The sequence below is a fragment of the Nycticebus coucang genome, chromosome 20 (assembly GCF_027406575.1).
Source record: "Nycticebus coucang isolate mNycCou1 chromosome 20, mNycCou1.pri, whole genome shotgun sequence".
NCBI lineage: Eukaryota > Metazoa > Chordata > Mammalia > Primates > Lorisidae > Nycticebus > Nycticebus coucang.
In genome coordinates, this window is record NC_069799.1 from 41,502,158 (window position 1) to 41,524,399 (window position 22,242).

Sequence of the window (22,242 nt, forward strand, 5' to 3'; positions counted from 1 at the left end):
TAAAAATTCCCCTTCCTTGGATATATTTAATAATGTTTGTATCAGTAGCATTGAGGGTGCATTTAAATCATAGATACATGAAATGGCTCCTCTGCTGCCTGCACGGACAGTTGTTGCTGGTATGCTGTGTCATCGGGAAAGTTTGGAGTCACTGGGCCTGCATTCTGGTCACTCTCTCGTAGGTGACACTTTGGCCCATTCTCCAGTCAAATCAGGCATGGTTATTTAATAATTCATATCTCTCTTACTTCTACCCCAGTGCTTAAAAGCCTTTAGGAGCTTCCTGTTGTTTTTGTGAGCGTCCGTTGTTAACATTTACAAGAAACATCTGTGTCTTCTCAGCCTTATCTCTCTACCCCTGGGCACCCTGGGCCTTATTGAATTTCTTGAATGTGATTCTGTCCTGCTTAACTCTAAACCCCCTGTAACTTTTTATCTGTGCTGGATGACTTGGCCACATAGCTAAGCTTGACTTTGTCCCTCAGGACTCTGCTCAAGTCACAATGTCTCTGGTAGGTCTTCTGTCCCCATAGTGCCTTGTCTTTGCTGATCACAGGAGGGTAGGGAGTTTGTCTGGGTCTTTAATCCCCTGGTGTGCTGGTAGAACCTCCACGGTTGACCTCCCTCCATGTACCACCTCTTAAGTTGACCTGATTTTCGTAGACCAGACATGCACCCCATGTACGTATTGGTACAGCAGGCCTAGCTTCTTATGTTGACCACCTCTGAATGTTGACCAGTTTGTTGTATTAACAACTAGTTCTCTGAAAACCAAGCTCGTTCCCATGGTGTAAATCTGCACCTCGCAGCCAGTTTCAAGCTACCAAGGTGATGTTCTGAGGCTGAGTTGGGCAGAGATGTGTTGCAGCAGCACACACACACATTATGTGGTATTTCCATGTGCAGTAAATGCATTATGAGCACAGATGATGATAAAATGTAAAATAATTAGAAAGTGAAGAGTTCTGAGCATTATCTTTGTCTTAATATAATTTCTTTTGTTGGGAGTTTATGTAATTTACTTTTTAATAACGACTTAATCAGTTCTCCAAAATTCCTCAAAATTGAGTAATCTTCTCTCTTTCCTGGTGTGAGCCTGTCCCAGGAATCCTGTGTCAGGCACAGACAGGTCACATTTTTTTCTGAATTGATTGAAGACATTAGGATAGAGCAACATATGTGTTGTTTTCCTGGAATTCACTTTGCTATGAATTATCAATTTGTTCTCCTAAATCTTGCATTGTACCAGCTTCAGCTTTTATAGGAAAAAAAGAATGCATCAAAAAGGAGAAAGGAAGATGTACACAAAAGCAACCAGCTAGATATTCAAGGCCACTTCAGCGGTGTCTGATTCACTGAGGCATTAACGTTGATCTAATGAAGTTCAATGACAGGTGACTTGCTCTGGGAAATGAATCATAATGCATTAATCTTGCCTTGTTGAATATACAAGGGAGAAAGAAAAAAGTGGTGGACGTTTTCTTTCTTGGAACATCCATTTTGCAATTCATTCCCTCATTTACCAATCATTGAGAGGTGAATTATCAGAAGAAAAACACTTTACTGATATGTGCCTGCAGCTACTAAATTGGTAGTTTTGACTGAATTGCTTAATCAATTCAACCTAAGTTCCTAAATTGACTAAGCATTTGACTGAAAAGATTCTTTGGATGAAAATACAGACTACTTCACAAAACTGTACTTGACATATTGTGTGGAAGTATAGATTAAAGGCATCCAACATATTTCTGTTAATCCAAGTAAGTATTCCTGACACAGATGTAAGAGGAAATGCCTTCAAAGCTGGTGCAAAATTCAGGCATTTTAATGGCCATTCAGTTGGGCATTTCAAATAGTATTTTCTAAAGGTTAATGTCAAAGTTCAGGTCCTATTGAAGAAAAAGTTTTAAGATGGCTTAGAATACAGTATTTATCTTGTAAACAGTGGTTCTAGACAAAACAGCCCTTCTGTATTTCAGATATAAAGATTTTTAGAAATAAAAATCAAATGCTGTTAGAGCCAGAAAGGTTTTTAAAAGATTGCATCTAAGCCCTATTATTATAGATGAGGAAACCGGAGCTGAGTGTGAACATGCACAGCCCTGTTCTGTGGAAATCTGTGCTGTGAAATGTGGGCGTTGCCATTGGAGTTAAGATCTAAGCAGGTAGGAGCTTTGTCCTTGTACTGATGATGGTCAGGTGTCCACCTTACCCAGGGCTGAGCCATCATCCTGAATTCTTTTTATGTTGATTCAGTGTATGGTCATATTTACAGAAAACACTCAAAACATTCAAAATCTGTACTAATGCAGATACTTTTTGTGACATCAAGTAAGATTGATCGCCATCCCTACTTAATCCACAGCAAAGGAAGAGAATCTCATTCTGTTTTCCCCACACCTCGTTTGCCATAATGAAAATGGTATTCTGCTTTGAATCATTTCTAATGAAATGATTTTCAGTACTGTTGTCTGTGACATTTTGACAATTAAAATGCATTTCTTAAGCCTACTGGGAACACTGTTATGCTTTTTCTTGTTTCCCCCCCGCCATATCTGTGCTTGTTGCCTGGGAAACCAGCCACTATTGGGCTGAATTCTGTGTGCGTATTACATGGGCAGAGTTATGGATGAAGTTCTTGGCTTTAGAGTTGTAGAAGTGCTAGTTAGTTATTAGAAATGTTCTATCAATATTACAGTGCTTTATCTTCTCAATTAAAGAGCAGCCAAGCATTTGTTTGGTTTTCTTAAAATACTAAATAGAAGATTATTATTTTCCTCCATTATTATTAGAATTTCCTGTTTTCTGCACAGCTTTGTGGTATAGTTTGAATTGTCACAGTGGGTTAGTTCCAAAGATAGCCCTTTAAATAAACAATGCTTATGTACACATTTATTTACTTCGTTAGGGAATTCCTAGACATGTGTTATGACTCCCAAAGTTACAAATAAAAACATAAAAAAAAATTGTATTGGAAATGCAACAAGGTGTGGGCAGCGCCTGTGGCTCAGTCGGTAAGGCGCTGGCCCCATATACCGAGGGTGGCGGGTTCAAACCTGGCCCTGGCCAAATTGCAACCAAAAAAAAAAAAAAAAATAGCCAGGCGTTGTGGCGGGCGCCTGTAGTCCCAGCTACTCGGGAGGCTGAGGCAAGAGAATCGCTTAAGCCCAGGAGTTGGAGGTTGCTGTGAGCTGTGTGAGGCCACGGCACTCTACTGAGGGCCATAAAGTGAGACTCTGTCTCTACAAAAAACAAAAAAAGATTGTCTAAAAATGCAACAAGGTGTTAGGACTGATATGTAATCCTCTCTGTTCTGAATCAGTGTTTCCCAGTCCTCTCCGCAAATTAGAATCCCCTAATGAGTTGTAAAAGTAATGCTCAAGCCTCATCCTAGACCAATTTTTAGTATTTCTGAGATCCCACATTTTACAGAAAGTTCCCAGATCTTTTTAATGACTAGTAAAAATTTAGAACCACATTTGTAACTCCAAGGGGATATAGACATGTGTGAATTTGAGGTAGAGAGATCTTAAGCACTGACCTGGATTTCCCACTTTTGATTGAGGTACGAAGTATCAGAGTGATATAGGTAAGAGCGAATTAGCCCTTACTGGGTGCTTAGTATAATATACTATCCTACATTGACTAAGCATTTAACTGAAAAGACTCTTCTGGTCAAAATACAGACTATTTCACAGAACTGTAGTGACATATTGTATGAAAGTATCCAACACATTTCTTCCTTTTTTTTTTTGAGACAGAGTCTCACTATGTCATGACCCCTTGGTAGAGTGCTGTGGCGTCACAGCTCACAGCAACCTCAAACTCTTGCGTTTAAGCAATAATTCTCTTGTCTCAGCCTCCCAGGTAGCTGGGACTATAGGTGCCTGCCACAATGCCTGGCTACTTTTTGTTGCAGTTGTCATAGGTGTTTTAGCTGGCTTGGGCTGGGTTTGAATCCGCCATCCTCAAGTCTATGTGGCTGGCGCTGTGACCACTGTGCTACGGGTGCTGAGCCACGTTTCTATTAATTCAAATAAATGTTCCTGACATACGTATGTATTTTATAAGCACACATACAAATATTTGATGAGCTTACCGCTTTTTCAATGTGACCTACCCCACTCTTTCCCATAACCCTTCGACAATAAAATAAATTGGGATGAAGTTAAAAGCCTCATTTGTTTACTAGTCTTAACGCAGGGGACCTTGTGTCATTTAAATTTTTTCATGGTCTTTCTTTTTACCTGGCCACAAAGGTCTAGGCATGAGGTGAGTCATTGGCTAATGGACAGTGTCCTTCTTACCAGCGGGGACTTTCCATGGAGGGTCCAGCTAGTGTGTATTTCCTGTGCCCCAGCCCTGCCGTGACAGTGGGGGGAGGTGTTGGCGAGAAAGGTGCAGAGACGTCACAGCTGCTTTCTGTTAAGTTCTTGACATTCTAGGGTTTCACACTTGGGAAACAGGACCATGTTTTCTGTGGCCTGACTACCGAGGCTTGGATTTTGTGTCTGTCAGTTACTAACAGATTAATTTTCTCCAGGATGTCTTTATCCCTGTAACACCAAGTTTCCTACCCATAAAATGGGACTAATAAATACATGCATTAACTAAGGAATTGACCAGTTAATGCGTTACAGTCCTTAGCATATACATGACCCATATTGAATGCTCAATGAGTGTTAGTGATTACAGGCTTAATTGGCTTACTATAAACAATCAGCACACATTTACTTTTACAATACTCTTTCCTTAAGGAGAAGAATGAGTGGATTAGATTAGCTATGAAAGATCTCTGCCTTTTGAAGGTAACATAAGTAGACACACAGCCAGATGTTTCAGAACCATGACATCTTATTGTTGCCTTGGAGCAACCAGTCGGTGCCAAATAGCTGCATTAAGAGACAGCGCATATGTGGGCACAAGGCTGTATGGTAAGGAATTAATTTGAAATTGGAACACTTTAAACAGAGAAATGGATAATGAACTATTTGAATGTTTTTAAAGTGCTTTGGTCATACCCTCCTCTATAAAATACCATTTCTTTCAACTTCCCACAGCCTCTAATCCTTCACGTCTGTTTTCTTCATAGCCCTGATCTCCTCATGGCATGGTCTATACTCATGTATTTATTCCTTGTTCTTTTCTCCTCCTCAGAATGTAAAATCCTGCTAAGAAGGACAAGAGTGCCTAGCACATAATAGGGACTCAAGAGATATTCGTGTTGAATGAATGACTTTTTTTTTTAACCTTTTAATAAAGCATTTGACATGGTGAAGATTCATATTCAAGACAAAAAGTCCTTCAGCAACCAAAACAAAATATAAGAGGCTGGATATGGTGGCTCATACCTATAATCCTAGCACTCTGGGAGGCTGAGGCGGGAAGAGTTTTGAGACTAGCCTGAGCAAGAGCAAGACCCGTGTCTAAAAAAATAGCTGGGCATTGTGGCAGGTGCCCGTAGTCCCAGCTATTCAGGAGGCTGAGGCAAGAGGATCACTTGAGCCCAAAAGTTTGAGGTTGCTGTGAGCTATGACACCATAGCACTCTACTGAGGCCAACAAAAATAGATAAACTTCCATTGTCTTTATATATTTTATTTAACTACTGAGAGATAAGAAGGGGCTTGCTGCTACAAAGAAGTTGATGATACTTAAGATGCTAGTGAAAATAATGATAAAGTCTAGTAAAGTGGAGGAACTCAAATATACATCCTTACATATTAGAACGTGGGGTAATGAAATGAGTAAATCACTAGTCTCCAGATAAGGGGAAAATATTACACTTTCATGTAGTAATGTGGAGTAAAGCTTATAATAATAAAGGAATGGAAAAATAATGCTTATGAAAAGTTAATGTGACAGCTACCCAAGTCCTTGAATCCTTAATAAAATAATAGAAGACAAATGTCAGAGGGGAGGGCATTGGGCATTTAGAGAATATCTTCAGTGCAATCAATAGTCAACGTCAATTTTTTGAAAGACAAATTACTTGTCAGATGAAGTTATAATTTTAAAATTTAATTACATGATTGTTGAACTAAGCTGGTAAAGTGGAAGTGATATGAGGGATTTGATACAGATATACATATAAAATTATAGGTGAAGAATTAATTTAGATTGGTTCTTACTCAAATATTCTCAGAGGGGAGTCAGCCTCGCTTGAAGGACAATAGTGCAAAGTTAATAGTTATTAAAAAAAAATATAAAACGTGGTCAGGATTTCTGGCTTGGGAGTTTATCAATGGTATTTGAAACCATGATCCTTTGTCTTTTTCTCAGCAGAGATAGAACTCACCTATATTCATTCTTTGAAGCCATCTCATATTTTTAATCGTGTCTTCTTTGCTGAAAAAATTGCCCTGACAATATTTGAGACAATCCGTGTGAAAGAATGGGTGTAGACGGAAGTCTGTCTCACTCATCATTGCCTTTACAAACTGTACATTCCCAGACATTTCCTACCTGCCCTTGGCTGGGCTGGGAGCTGGGGAGAGAATCAGAGACTATGGAAGTTTACTGTTCTAACTAGTGACTTTAACACCAGCGTGATTTCCCATATGCTAAAGGAACCTTTTAGATGTCTCAGAGAGGGCAAAGCCTCCCAGGCTGACCTTTGAGAAGTGCAGAGGGATGGGGTGGGCTGGGGGCCTGGAGGACTCAGTGGCCTTCTGGAAGCTTCAGAGTATAGCAGGTGCATCCGAGCACACAGGTTGAGAAGTACAGAATGGTTCTGGGGCTCAGCCAGACCTAGAATCCTTCATGGCATCTGACGTTTGGTTTTGAAAAGTAGTTGTAGGTTCTTTCCAGAGGATGAATTGGAGAGGCCAGAACTGCAGGGATAGAATAAATAGAACTGAAAACACCGAGAGCCCGTAGCCCTCAGTATGAGTCCAGATTTTTTTTAAATCACAGCTGAGTTTTTTATCTTCATTTATTTATTTATTTTTGAGACAGAGTGTTGCTCAGTTGCCCTGGGGTTGAGGGCCATAGCTCACAGTAAACTCAAACTGGGCTCAAGTGACCTTTTTGCCTCAGACTCCCCAGTAGCTGACTACGGGTTCCTGCCATGACGCTGAGCGAGTTTTTCTGGTTTTAGTAGAGATGGGGGTTTGCTCTTGCTCAGGCTGGCCTCAAACTCCTGAGCTCAAAAAGTCCACCTGCCTTGGCCTCCCAGAGTGCTAGGATTACAGGTGGGAGCCCCGGCACCTGGCCTTTTTTTTTTTTTTTTTTTTAAAGCGTGACATATCCCTGCTATTCACAGTCTGAGATGAGTTCTGGTCGGACCGGCGGCACTGATGTCACTGGGAAATTGAAATGCAGAATGTCATATCCGTCCCATCCAAGACCTCCTGAATGTCTCCAGCAGGGTCCCTGGGGGGTTTGTGTCCACATTAACCTTTGAGAATCTCTGACGTGTAGGGGTCTGTGTTGCCCATCCCTGGTGGCCTTGCCTGCTCCATGATTCTCCAATCGCAGTGTTACCCCCACCGTGTGGCCATACTGACTTCCTCGTGTTTCTGTGAATTCTCTTGGATTTCCGTGCCTGGCTTTTTAGTTTTCTCTGCTCACGTGTTCATTTCCTTCCTCCCCACCCCACTGGAGCAAGTGCCACATTCATCACCCTGAAGCCGTAGCAGGGCAGACAAACCTGAAAACTTCCTCTGTGACGTCTTGTTCATTCACTTTTTCAGTGTACGTCCTCGCCCCTGGGGATATGATGATGAAAAGCCCAGTGTTGTTCTCTGGGAGACAGAACCTAAAAGCTGTGATGGCCGGGTGGCCATTGTCACAGCAGGGATGGGCAGGCCACAGGAGAGGTGTCACACAGGAGGGTGTAAAAGGATAACACGCAAAATTTAGTTGTCCTTTCTCTCTTGACCTCTTTCCTGGAGTTCTTAAACTCCAAGGTGCCTCCCACTCCCGTCTGGCCCTGTTCTGCTGCAGCATTGGGACCACACTTGGAGGTGCTGGGTCTTCTATCTGCCTTCTCCAGGGCACTGCAGACCTGACCAGGGCAGAGACCAGGTATACTCGGACTGTCTGCCTTCTCCAGGGCACTGTAGATCTCACGAGGTCTGTGTTGTATACTCTGAGATCACCGGGGATGTGGTGCTCAGACCTCTGCACTGGGGAGGGGGGGCTTATGCTGTTCTTGGTGAAATTCTTCATTAGTTGAATGGGGAAGAGCAAATGAGGCATTCTCTCTCTTGTTATAGAGAGAAGGGTTGCCTGCCTGTGAATAAAAAAAAAATTAAAAAAAGCAAAGGAACAATATCTGGAGAGGAACCTGGCAGAGGGGGTGGTGCGAATTCTGTTATAAAGATTTACAAGTCATGTATTCATTCAGCAAATATTTATCAAGGAAGGTACAGTTGTTCCTCGTTATTTGTGTGTTCCACATTTGAGATTTTGCCGACTTGCTATAATTTATTTGCAACTCCAGAATCAGTACTTGGAAACCTTTTTGGTCACTCCTGGACACGTGCAGGTCAGCAAACTGTCTAAGTCACCTGACACTCACGTTCCCAGTTGAGGTCAAACGAGGCAACCCTTGGCCTTCTTGCTCTAGTTTTCACATTGTAAACCACTGTCCTTTTGTGGTGTGTTTAGTGCCAGGCTTTCATGCTTCTGTGATTTTTTTTTTTGGTGATTTTGCTGTTGAAATGTCCACCAGCCATAATACTGATTGGTTCCCAATCCTTGGCCTGCAGACTGGGCCTGGTTCATGGCCTATTAGGAAGCAGGCTGCACAGCCAGAGGCAAATCCTGGGCTAGGGAGAGAAGCTTCATCTGCATTTACAGCCGCTCCCATTGTACACTGATTTTGCATTATGGGGATCTGAATAATCATTTCATTATATATTACGGTGTAATAATAATAGAAATAAAGTGGCTATGTGGTAGGCTGAGGTGAGAAGATCTCTTGAACCCAAGAGTGAGCTAAGACACCATGGCACTCTACCAAGTGTGACCCACTGAGACTGTCTCAAAAAGAAAAATAAAAAATAAATAAAGTGCACAATAAATTTAACATGCTTGAGTCATCTCGAAACCACCCTACTCCTGCCCCTCCCAGCCATGGAGAAGCTGTCTTCCATGAAAGTGGTTCCTGGTGCCAGCGGGTCGGGGGCCCCTGGTCTAGAGCATGCCTAAGCACACCAGTCTGTGGTGCCTTACAGAGAAAATACACCTGTTAGACAAGCTCCATTCAGGCACGAGTCATAGTCCTATTGGCCGTGAGTTTAAAGTTAAGGAATCAACAATATGTGTTAGACAGAAGCGTACATAAAACAAGGCCGTTTGTCAGGGTAGACGACAAGGCTCTGATCAGAGGCCCTGCCTGGCCTTGCAGTTCCCCAAGGAGCTGCAGTATTTGCTAATCCATTGCTGTGGCACCTTTCTAATCCAGCACTTAAGGATTGTTCCTAAGCTGAACCAACTGCATTTACTCTTCTGGGCTCTGTGTGGGCCCTGAGGCTGACACGGTGAGGAAGACCCGTGTGGTCTCTGGCAGCTGGGTCTCTTGGCCATGTGGAAATAGACAAACCGTGCCCGTATTACTCAGCACACATCTACCAGGAAAAGCAGCATGAGCAATAGCAGTAACATAAGCCTCCCTGTGTTCTTCTGTTCTTTCTCACCCCACCATGTTTTGTTCATTTTATTTTATTTTTTTGTTGTTGTTCAAAAAAATAGCTCGCTCAGTCTGCGCACTTGCCCTTGTGCTCCCTCTAGCTGGTTGGTATTTTTTTTTCTTTATCTTTGTTCTTTTGCAGCTCACATTCTCCTGGTCCCTGCTTCTATTCCCTCATTGGCCATTAAGGTATTTTTCCAAAAGTATAAAAACAAACCAGAAAAGAATATTTCCGTAATATTCTCCCAGAGAAAGTGCACCAGCTGTGCAAATGCCTCTGGTTATTTTCACTGGGCCTCTTGTGTTTGTTACTCTTCTCCCTGTTCCCATCTTCCTTTTAATAACATTTGTCTCTTACCTGTCCTGAGCCTGTCACTGATCCCTTTTGAATGGTCACAGTAAAAGTCTGTCAATCATTTGGCCCTGTATTCATTATTTTTTAAAATCTCTACGGTAGGGGTAGTGCCTTGTAGATGGTTAGGAGATGTTTGTTGGTTGACATGGCCAGGGAGTATGCTCACGATAGTGACACACGAAAGGGGGACACCAACGTTATGTACCAGGGAAAAGGTCATTGTCACGACGTGCATTGTGTCACTTCTGCTCTCGGCTGGCCTGAGCACTCACTCCCCCACGTGCCTGGTGGGTGCACTGGGGTCTGACCTCACACACTGTTTCCCCTGAGTTGGAGCCGTCCTTGGGACACTGAATAGCCAGTGGCTATTTAGATAAGCATCTGTTCATTTATACACCTGCCGAATGCCAGGCCCTGCCCTTTCCTTCAGAGGCGCCGATGCCCGCTTCTTACACACTTTATCCATAGTTTTCTCTCCTCAGGCCGAAAAGAACAAAATCCCTGCATTGAATCTTTAGCAACTGGGAAGTTGTTTTGTTCCTGTCTGATGTATTTTCACTTAAACAGTGTGTATTCCTGCTGCTTCAGGGTGTGTGTAAGGAGGGTGGGCTTTTACACTCAGTAGTAGAGTCCTCTAGGCCTAACCTGCCCAACTCCTGGGTGTCTGCAGAGATGAGGCTGGGAGATGGAGCAAAGCTTCATCTGTATTGATAGCTGCTCCCCATGGCTGGCATCACTGCTGAGCTCCGCCTCCTGTCACAGCAGCCGTGTCATTAGATTCTTGTGGAAGCACGGACCCTGCTCTAGATTGTGCACCTGACAGGTCTTGACTGTACACTCCTGAGAATCTAACACCCCACCCGGCTGGTCTGTAGGAATATTGTCTTCTATGATACCAGTCCTTGGTGCTAAAAAAGTTGGGGCTTACTGCTCTGGGTGAATAACCGGCCAATGCTTTTGAGACAGTGCAGTGGGAGCAAGAGGCAGAGGAGTTTTCTGGCATCTTTGACCCACCCTGCTCTGCCACATGTGCCAAGAGGCTGTCCTCTCACCGGCACCGTCCAGGCTCTGTGCTCTCTGCATTAGGCCAGCGGCTTCCCTGCTCTGCCACACGTGCCAAGAGGCTGTCCTCTCACCGGCACCATCCAGGCTCTGTGCTCTCTGCATTAGGCCAGCGACTGCCCTGCTCTGCCACACGTGCCAAGAGGCTGTCCTCTCACCGGCACCATCCAGGCTCTGTGCTCTCTGCATTAGGCCAGCGGCTGCCCTGCTCTGCCACACGTGCCAAGAGGCTGTCCTCTCACCGGCACCATCCAGGCTCTGTGCTCTCTGCGTTAGGCCAGCGGCTGCCCTGCTCTGCCACACGTGCCAAGAGGCCGGCCTCTCACCGGCACCGTCCAGGCTCTGTGCTCTCTGCATTAGGCCAGCGGCTTCCCTGCTCTGCCACACGTGCCAAGAGGCTGGCCTCTCACTGGCACCGTCCAGGCTCTGTGCTCGCTGCATTAGGCCAGCGGCTGTCCTGCTCTGCCACACGTGCCAAGAGGCTGGCCTCTCACCGGCACCGTCCAGGCTCTGTGCTCTCTGCATTAGGCCAGCAGCTGCCCCAGTAGGACACTGATGGAGAGTGGGGAGATGGAAAAGGCAGGGCTTCCTCCTGGGCTCTCCGAGCTGTGGTTTGTGGATATCTGTGTTCCCTCTGGTGACAGCCACAGGTCCTCTTGACTTCTGCCAACAGAGAGCACTTTTTCCTTCGCTGCCTTTCTTAATTCTGCCATATATTTGTAAAGAATCCTTCTGTTAAACCTTCCTCAGTTACCCCTGTCTGAGTTAGCCGACTGTGTGCTGCTGGGTCCCCTGTGCTAGATCTGATGCGCTAGAGGAGTTGGCGTGATTTGAGTTGTGCTGGTGGGAGTAGGGCCCATGCCAGCGGGGAATGGACAGGAGGCCCATTGTTGGTGAGCATGGACCTGTTGGAGCACTAGGGTGGGGCAGTCAGTGTGGCAGGCTGCAGGGCACCAGAATGCATGTGGGGGCTGAGCAGGGGGATGGGACCAATATAGGAAACATAAGTGTGATTAGACAGCTATTGGCAGTCTCGGTTGCTCTTGAAACTAAGAATTCTCCCCTGGGACTTTCTGTTTAAGTCTTTGGAGGGATTTTTTTTTTCTTTCTTTCTTTTTTTTTTTTTTTTCGAGACAGTCTCACTCTGTGGTCCTGGGTAGAGTGCCATGGCATTACAGCTCACACCAGCCTCACATACTTGCCTCAGCCTCCCAAGTATCTGGCACTACAAGCACCTGCCACGATGCCCAGCTGGTTTTTCTATTTTTGGTAAAGATGGAGTCTCATTCTTGCTCAGTTTGGTCTCGAACTCCTGAGCTCAGACAGTCCACCTGCCTGGGCCTCCCAGAGTGCTAGGATTGCAGGCGTCAGCCACTGCGGCCAGCCTTTTTTTAAAAACTTGAGCTTATTGTAGACTCACACTCAGTTGTAAACAGTGATATTAAGAGATTCCTTATTCTTTTTACATTTCCCTCAATGGTACAATTTTTGAGAAACTGTAGCATCCTATCATAACTGCAGTATTAACATTGATATAAAAAACATTGTTACAGCCCAGCTCTTACTCAGATTTCCTCACTTTAATTTGTACTTATGTGAGTGTTTGAAGGGTTTTTTGATCAGGGTGGTTATATTGTCAGATGCAGAATGATCATCTTAGTGAGACAAATATAATAGACCTTAGAACAGTGGTTCTCAACCTTCCTAATGCCACGTTGTATTTTCATTGTTACAAAGGGGTCACGACCCACAGGTTGAGAACAGCTGCCTTAGAAAAAACTCTTGATTTTTCTGTGGAAACATTAATATGAAATTAGAAAATTGCATATACTTTCCCCCTTGACTTTCTTTTCTCATTTTATATGTCTGGAATTCCATGGAATCATTGAGAACATCTTGTTATCTACAGAAATGTGTGTTTAAATATACCCCAAAAATCACATGTTAATGTTAAGTGAGATGTAGGCATCTCGTGCATTTGATATACTTCAATTCTTCCTGGACAGCGTGTGGTCAAATCTGAATTGCACAGACAAGGAATCCAATGAATGCTCCCCGTACAGCTGGGTCACCCAGAGCACAGTGACCTTTGACCCAGCCCTTCAGCTATTTATCTTGGCTTCAGTGCACTTGTTTGTAAAATGAAGATATTTCTGTTTCTCTCAAGCATTTTCTAGCCATAGTATTCTATATTTATTACTTATCCATGTAAAATAGTAAGAGGGTGATAGAACTCATTTTTGTATTTTTCTGAGTCATTCTTGCCTTCTCAAAGTTTATTTCCTATCCTGACTTCCACAGATTCCTCCCAAGGATTTTACCTGAGTAAGTTAACTTTGAATAAGTCCCTTTATAAAAAGGGGCCACGCCCATGGAAGGTGGGTCCTTGCAGTCCTGCTAATAGGCTTTTATCCCTGTGAATGTGTTCATATTATTGATAGCTTGGTTCTGTCTGCCACAGTGAGATGTGTCTTTAGGAAACGTGGAATTGCCCCCGTGATAGGGGAGATGGTCTTCATTTTGCTGAAGAGTGGTTTTGCTTTCTGCATTGTAGGATCTGTTAGGATCACTACATATCATTTTTAGATTAAATAACCTTGGTGGCTTCTGCCTGTCTTCTTAGCAAAGGTTTATGCATTGCCTTGTGTGGTTAAATGCTTTAAAAATCACTTGCAGAATGAAGGAAGAAGGGCTGTGGGCAAGTCAGTGAGGAAAAGGGGTATTTAACAGTTAAAAATATAGACATCAGGGCGGCGCCTGTGGCTCAGTGAGCAGAGCGCCGGCCCCATAGACCGAGGGTGGCGGATTCAAGCCCAGCCCCGGCCAAACTGCAACAAAAAAACAGCCGGGCGTTTTGGTGGGTGCCTGTAGTCTCAGCTACTCGGGAGGCTGAGGCAGGAGAATTGCCTAAGCCCAGGAGTTGGAGGTTGCTGTGAGCTGTGTGATGCCATGGCACTCTACCGAGGGCTATAAAGTGAAACTCTGTCTCTACCAAAAAAGAAAAATATATATATATATAGACATCAGCTCTTTGGTACTTGTGCTGACTCTCTATTAGATTACTACGTTCTCCTCTTATTTAAAAGACACCTTACCTAGAGAGAGACATCAATATTTACAGGGTATCAGTGCCATGGAGAATTTCAGATGTTGTGATGAAGGTTTACTGCTGTTTTATCCACTCTTCAAAGCAATGTACACATCAAACAGTCCCCACCTTCCTCCTGGACCCGGTGACATCCCCCCAGTCACGCTCTGCTTCTTCCAGCGGCTTAATTATTGAAGATCCTTAACTTTGAATTTTCTTTTTAGTAGTTTGGAGGATGTACTTTGAAAATCTCTATATTAAATAAGTCAGAAGATTATAATGATAGAAAGTTTTCATTTCCTATTTTTGAATGCCTCGGTCTTCCCTGGGGACGTGGAATTGCAATAATGATGAGTAAATTACCTTAAAAATGAGAAGATTCTATTATTTCTAATTCCTGTAAGAGACACAAATTATATCAGATTATTAGTAAGGTCACAGGCCCCAGAAACATGTAGCAAAGCACAGGTGAGAAGACTATATTGGTATTTTATTCTTCTGAGGCCAGTGCAAAATTACATTCTCTATGCAATATTATGTTTTGCCAGGACAGGGAGAGGTGAGGAGTCTCCCAGATGAATCAGCTGGTTGTGTTTCATGATTCATTTTGTTGATAAGTCCAAATGTTTATAGGAATCTCTTTCCTTAAAATCAGGTTCAACTCCTTAAAAGACCTTATGACATTTGCAGCTATTCTGCACAATTCCCTACAACACCTGTGTATTTTCATTCTTTTGCATTGCTGGTAAAATACTTTAATGCATTTAGAGGGTTACATGGCTGCTGATACTGCTTTGAAATGCTTTTATATATTTTTTATTACAGTTTTCACAAATTGTTTTAAGTTCTGTTAGGATGAGGTTTGGTGGGTGATCACTGGTGAGATGTGTGGGAACATTATGTGGAATCATACATTTTTAGTGTTAAAGGATCTTCTAAACCTATTAGTGCAGCCTGTAATTTTATAAATTACGGATGGAGGCCCAGAGTGGAGAATCAACGTGCCAGGGTCACAAGTCTTGGCCATCGATTCTTTAGCATATAGTGCGCGTGTCCTAAGGGGTCACCAAGATCATTTCAGACGGGCTGTGAGGGCAAAGCTCTATTTGTGCCGTTTACTAGGTTGACATCTGTATCAATGGTGCCCAGGCCACGAGGGGAGTAAAAATGTAAGTCACTTGGTACAAATCATCACAATGGCACCAAATGTATTCTTCATCCCACACACTCACAGTTGGAGGGAAAAAGAGTCATTTTCATACACTGTCCCTAATGAAGTAGCAACACTGATTACTTAAACCTGACCCTTAAGTGCACAATTCTTAAACATTTTGGGTGACAAATGGAAGTAAACAACAGGCACTTCTGCTACACATGGAGGCTCAGTGGTCATCTTGGGAGAAACACTTCTGTGATGTTTGAATTATATGCTGAGGTAGCCATTGTTTTTTTCTTGGAATATGATTTTTATTTGAAAGAAGGACAGAAAAACTATGGTTGTTTAGATGTGGGTGTCTGGTAGAGAGTTTCTAAAAAATGAAGGATGCCGGCCCATCAGAGTTTCTATTGAAAATTATGTTGTGGAAAACTTATGTCCCATTGTGAACATGACTGCTTCCTTAAAATGGAAAGACTTTCCTGGTGAAATAATCGTGTAGGTTTATTAACAAGTGATTTTCTGACATGAAGAAATGTATCAACATTTGGAAGATTGGCATAACTCAGAAACTAATACATTCAAATTACTGATGTTACAGAATTCTTTAGAAGAGTCAAAGTATGGACAGGCAGATAAATTTTAACGGAACAAAGAAAGAGACAGTCATGTTCATCTTGCAGTTAACCTTTGAGAAACTACCCATTTATCAAGTTTTGTTGCAGTATGGAAGAATATCCACAGTTATCTAGAAAGGATATTAAAATATTATTCCCTTTTCTAGCTACATACGTGCGAAGTTCTTTTTTTCCTCATATACTTTGTCAAATTGCAGCTGATTTGCCACAGAAGCAGGGAAGAGAAACCAGATGCTTCTATTAAACAAAATGTAAAACATTTAGCTCTTTCTACGAAATAATGCTTTGTTTTATAAAATAGCGTTTTCATAAAATTATGTTATTTGTGTTAACACATGATAGGTTTGTCATTGTTACTTTCAAATGAAATAACTAACATTTAAAAAAATTTTCTCATTTTCACTTCTCAAATGGTAACTGTCACTAGCTGTAATTCACATAAACTCTCGGAGGTGCTTCATTTTCAGAGTATGAACTGCTCCTGAGGGGTAAGTTTGGGAACCACGGGTCTGGGTGTGTTTCTTTTCAGGCATTTTTTACCCCTTGCACTTCATCCATATGACCAATAGGGTTTTTTCTTTTCCTATGTGAACATTTCTGAAATGTGGAAGCCTTGTTACAGTGTATGTGTGTGGTTGAGGTAATGAGTCTTCTTCGCCCCCAAATGCAGTGATCTATCAGTTAGAATCAGTATACAACTGCTCAGTGCATAATTCTACTTTAAAAACAGCAAAATTCTGGTTCGATCTTGGGTTTTGGCACACACAAAAAATGAAAACAACAAAATTCTTCCCTCTCACAAAACGGGGAGTAGCATTTATATACACAGGTAGTTAGAAATGGAAATTGTTTTTAATGCATTACTGAATTATCGAACTTATTTTCTGAACTGGGGTTGAGCACTGGCTGAGGAGCGGAAGTATTAGCTGGAAAGTTGTTCTGTGACTCTGTGCTGCTCTGTTACTTCTTTTAGCCTCTGCTCACTCATCTGTGTGGTGGGTTATACATTCTAACACAGGATTGATACAGCGAGTAACTCATTTAAATAAAAAAAAAAAAAGGTGGAGATCCCTGTGTGTTAAAGCTTTGGTTCTAATACAGTGTTACTAAACTTCTGTGTGTGTGTACATGTGTGTAAACTGCATTAAAATGCCTTGTAACGCAGTCATAAAAACCAGTGAGACATTATAAACAAAATATGAGTCCATCTCTCGTTGTGAGAGAGGACGGTGTCTTGCTGAGTCTGGATCTGAGGCAGCTTGAACACAGACTCACCGCATGGTGGCATGGAGCTGGTTGCACTGCTCGTGTAACAATGAGTCACCATGATGACTCAGTTCTTACAGACAGGTCCTCCAACTGTAAGAAAACTTTGATTTTTTTTTTTTTTTTTAAGTTTTTGTTGCCTCATTAATGTGCCATGGTGCCATAGTTCACAGCAGCCTCCAACTCTTAGGCTCAAGCAATTCTCTTGTCTCAGCCTCCCAAGTAGCTGGGACTACAGGCACCTGCCACAACACACAGCTATTTTTAGAGACGAGATCTCGCGCTGGCTCAGGTTGGTCTTGAACCTGTGAGCTGAGACAATCCACCCACCTTGGCCTCCCAAGTGCTGGGGTTATAGGTGTGAGCCACCATGCCTGGCCAATTCTTTGTTTTGTTTTGTTTTGTTTGTTTGTGACAGAGTCTGACTCTGTTGCCCTGGATAGAATACAGTGGTGTCATTTTAGCTCACAGCAACCTCATACTCCTACGCTCAAGAGATCTTCTTGCCTCAGTCTTTCTTTTCTTTCTTTCTTTCTTTCTTTCTTTTTTTTTTAAGTAGAGATGGGATCTTGCTCTTGCTTAGGTTGGTGTTGAACTCCTGAGCTCAAGCTTGCCTCCCAGAGTGCTAGCTAGGATTACGGGTGTGAGCTACTGTGCCTGGCCAAAAACCTTGATTTTAACATCTTTATGTCAAAAGATGAGAACACACTATTTCTTTAATTGGGTTCTGTTTTTTTCTCATGGCCCTGGCCATCTAGGACACCTTCCTAAGTTCGACAGTGGACACAAGGTAAACAGCGCCTGGAATTGCAGGGTGGGACTGCTCAGTCAGTGTGGTACAGATAAAAGATCCAGACGGTGTTTATGTTAATGTCTAACGTTGATACCACTACAGTGAAAACAAAAAGGTTACTGCGGGGAGAACTCAAAGGAAGGGCTGCTTAACTGAGCATTCTTGGGGCAGCCTACACAGTGGAGTTTACATGACTGTTCCCACCACCCACCTGGTTGAGGCAAATCACAGTATCTGCCACCCCTCCGCAGCCTTCCTCATCTTTAAATCACAGTATCTGCCGCCCCTCCGCAGCCTGCCTCATCTTTAATCTCCCCCCACTACTCCCTGCATCCACTTTGATTTAGAGAGTTGTAGATACATAGATGCTAACATAGACATTTATATATATATATATAAATGCTAATTACTTTTGTTTGGTGCAGACTAACAGATTAACACCCTGTTCACATCTAATCAGAAGGAGGTGGTCCTAATTATTTATCTAATTAAAATCGTGCATGCAGGTAGTCTCCTGAGGAAGTTTTCTTTTCTTTTTTTGTTGTAGTTTTTTTTGGCCGGGGCTAGGTTTGAAACTGCCACCTCTGGTATATGGGGCCGGTACCCTACCCCTTGAGCCACAGGCGCCACCCTGGAAGTTTTCAAACATAAGTTGAGTCAGCTGTTTTATTGTGGTCAAGCCAGTTCAGTGAAATTATATAGTCCTTGGATTTCTTTTGGGGTTGAAATATATTTTTATGTGGATGTTTTATTATAGTGAATATTGCTTTTGATCTGTAAGTCTGTACTTTTTCTTAAAGGTCTTCTCTTTTGGGTGGCGCCTGTGGCTCAAGGAGTAAGGCGCTGGTCCCATATGCTGGAGGTGGTGGGTTCAAACCTAGCCCCGGCCAAAAACCAAAAAAAAAAAAAAGGTCTTCTCTTTTGAGCGAATGGTGCTTCTTTTGGACTTAGAGAACTGCTTACCACCTGGATAATTAACAACCCTGTAGTTAGAACGCAATGGAACCCACATCTAAGTAATAGTATTAGTTATCTAGAAGTATTTTAGTCTCCTCCTTCCTTCTGCATTTTGTTACTTTTCTGCTTATATTTTTTATTTGATGATCCTCAGAATAATCTGTTGTTTTCTTTTCCTGGAGAACTTCCCTTATGGTAAGGACATTGTAATATTAATACACATAGATTCTTAGATGTGTATTTTTGTGAACTTGTTTTCAGAGTGACTGTGTAGTTCTTTTTTGGTGCTTATTTTTTGGGGGGTGCAAATTATAAGCAGCAAAGGCTGTCACAGGTATTTACATGCACTAAACCCCAGAAATTGTCCTCTATAATTTTCATGTACGTGTTTCTCGCAGAAAATTAAGGTAGCATCAACAATATTAAATTCAACGTTGGACCTATTTTCTTTTCCTTTCTGGTAGTGTAGCTCAGATTGCGTTTGTTATTACCGAATTTTCCCAGCATAGAAGCAAATGTTAAATGCAGTATTACTATGATTCATATGCTTCTGTTTGCCCTGATTATTTTTAATTAGCGTTATCATTTTGGAGACTGTTGGATTGGCAGAGGTTTAAATGTGGCCTTCAGTGTATATAAATAGCCCGTCTCTTAGGTTAGCAGCCCTAAGGATCTGGTGTATCCACTGACACCATTGCCCAATGTATCACTGTTTCAAAAATGTTCTTCATTTTTGAATGAGACCCCAGCACTACTGAACAGACATAGTGGGATCCTATTTGTTTCTATTAAAAATAATAATAATGATAATTAGCCAAGTGTGGTGGTGTGTAGCCTGGTTGATGGGGGCAAGACCTTGTCTCTTTAAAGAAAAATAAAAGGTTCTCATAGAATAAACAAATTTACTGCTTCTTGGTTAAAACTGCTTTGTTAAAGGCTTTTAAATAAATATTTAATTTACATACTAATTTTTTTTTTTTTTGAGACAGAGTCTCAAGCTGTCTCCCTAGGTAGAGTGCCGTGGATCACAGCTCACAGCAACCTCAAACTCATGGGCTCAAGCGAGTCTCCTGTCTCTGCCTCCCAAGTAGCTGGGACTATAGGCGCCTGCCACAACGCCTGGGTATTTTTTGGTTGCAGCCGTCATTGTTGTTTGGCAGCCCGGGCTGGATTCCAACCCACCAGCTCAGGTGCATGTGGATGGCGCCTTAGCCGCTTGAGCTACAGGCGCCGAGCCTACATCCTAATTTTTTATATGATTACTCTCAACAGAGCTTAATGTACATTTTGTATCTGTTGATCATGGTTCTGAGTGATTCCACTCCATTGATGTGTGTGGGACTTTCTGTGCTGATTCTCACCGTTGCAAACTCATGTGTGTTTCTGCTTTTTGTATGTTCTGTGCTGTAACAATGACCTTATCTTCCAAGATGTTCTCAGGACTGCTGATACAAATGTTCCTTTCAGTTTGTTATTGGTTTTGTTATAGCAATGGCAAGCAAACCCTTCTTCTGCGTGAATACAGTGGCTAAAATACCATCTTTCATGCAATTGTATATGTGAGTATATGGCAAAAACTAAAAGTGCATTAGTAGTCCTTTTATGATTTTCTCTATCCTGAGGATACGAAATATATGTGGGTTTTCCACTTTCTGATAATATTTCTACTTTTTTTTTTGTTCGAGCAAAGAAGCACTTTATTCAACAGAATTCTTGACTAAACTAGTCAAACATTGTCTAGATTCTGTGTGTGTCAGGCAGTGCAGGGCGGGGGTGGGGGCTAGCATGTCTTGGAGAGTTTTTTTGTTGACACGTAATTGTGCATCTTTATGGGTGCATGAGATATTTGGATGCGAGCATACGACGTACGATGATCAAATGAGGCTGGTTAGGCTATCCGCCAGCTTAAACATTCATCACTCCTTTATTCTGGAAGCGTTTCAGATCTTCTAGCTATTTTGAAAACACAGAACAACTTATTGTTAACTGGATAGATTCTGTATTTTTAGTCAAGCAAATATTATCAAGAGTTAGGTGAAATTTGTTTCGCTCCTTGGAGTTCTATTTCCTGTGATACATATGATAATTTAGTTGGAAATTTTGGGATAGTATTAACAGTAATAGCGTTTCTTGTTACTGTCTACTGAGTGTACTCTCTGTGCCAGGCACTGTTTACAGCACTTTGTATCGTTTATAGCCTCACATTACCCTAATGAATGAAAGAAGTACTATTTTATTGTTGTTTGAGTTGGGAGTAGAGCAGTGTTTTTCAACCTTTTTAATCTCATGGCACACTTGAACTTACACTTCTGCAGCAGTTAGGTTGGTAAGAAAAAAAAAAGAGTAAAGAAAAGAATATCCTTACTGTCTTTTGACCTTCTTCCGAAGATAATTTAATTAAAGATCTCTAAAAATTTTCGTGGCACACCTAGGATCTTCTCGCCACAGCACACTGGTTGAGAATCACTGGATTAGAGGCAGAGAGAATAGTTAGGCAGGTTGGCCAGAGCCACACAGGTAACAAGCTGTGAGGCCCAAACACAAGCCCAGGAACTGACCCTTCACCAGAAAACATTTTAAAGGAACTAAGGGGGTTTCTACTTAGAAAGCTTACCCTCTGTCTCTTTATAGAAAGTGTTATTCTATTCTTTAATCTTAGGGATTTTACAACATTATCCTAACATTTTGTTTCAGATATTAGTGTCTTATTTTTATTTTGTTATTTTTATTTATTTTTTTGAGACAAGAGTCTCAGTCTGTCACTCTGAGTGCCTTGGTGTCATCATAGCTCACAGCAGCCTCAGTTTCTTGGGCTCAAGTGATGCTCTTGCCGCAGCCGCCTGAATGGCTAGAACTACAGGTGCCCCCTAATACACCCAGATGATTTTTCTATTTTTAGTAGACACAGTGTCTCGCTATTGCTCAGGCTGGTCTTGAAATCCTGAGCTCAAGCAATCCACCTGCCTTGGCCTCCTAGGGTGGTAGGATTATAGGTGTGAGCCACCATGCCTGGCGACTAGTATCGTATTTTTAAGCAGTGCTTTGTTATATTTACAGATATGCCTCTGCATGTCCGACGAAGCAGCGACCCAGCTTTAATTGGCCTCTCAACTTCTGTCAGTGATAATAACTTCTCCTCTGAGGAGCCTTCAAGGAAAAACCCCACCCGCTGGTCAACAACGGCTGGCTTCCTCAAGCCGAACACCGCCGGGAGCCCTAAAAACTGCGACAGGAAGGTAACCGCCTCTCGCTGTTTGTTGCCACCCATGGCACACCTGTCTTCTTGGTATC

At 42.4% G+C, this 22,242-nt stretch overlaps 1 protein-coding gene across 21 annotated transcripts in view; it reads left to right on the forward strand.

The window, feature by feature from the left end:
- The window catches only part of PARD3 (par-3 family cell polarity regulator), a 760,426-nt gene that overhangs the window by 332,807 nt on the left and 405,377 nt on the right, over window positions 1-22,242 (forward strand). For all 21 annotated transcript variants that reach the window (XM_053573215.1, XM_053573201.1, XM_053573216.1 and 18 more), the window contains exon 4: window positions 22,009-22,187. In XM_053573215.1, the coding sequence (XP_053429190.1) occupies window positions 22,009-22,187 (179 nt within the window). The remainder of the gene's footprint in view (window positions 1-22,008; window positions 22,188-22,242) is intronic.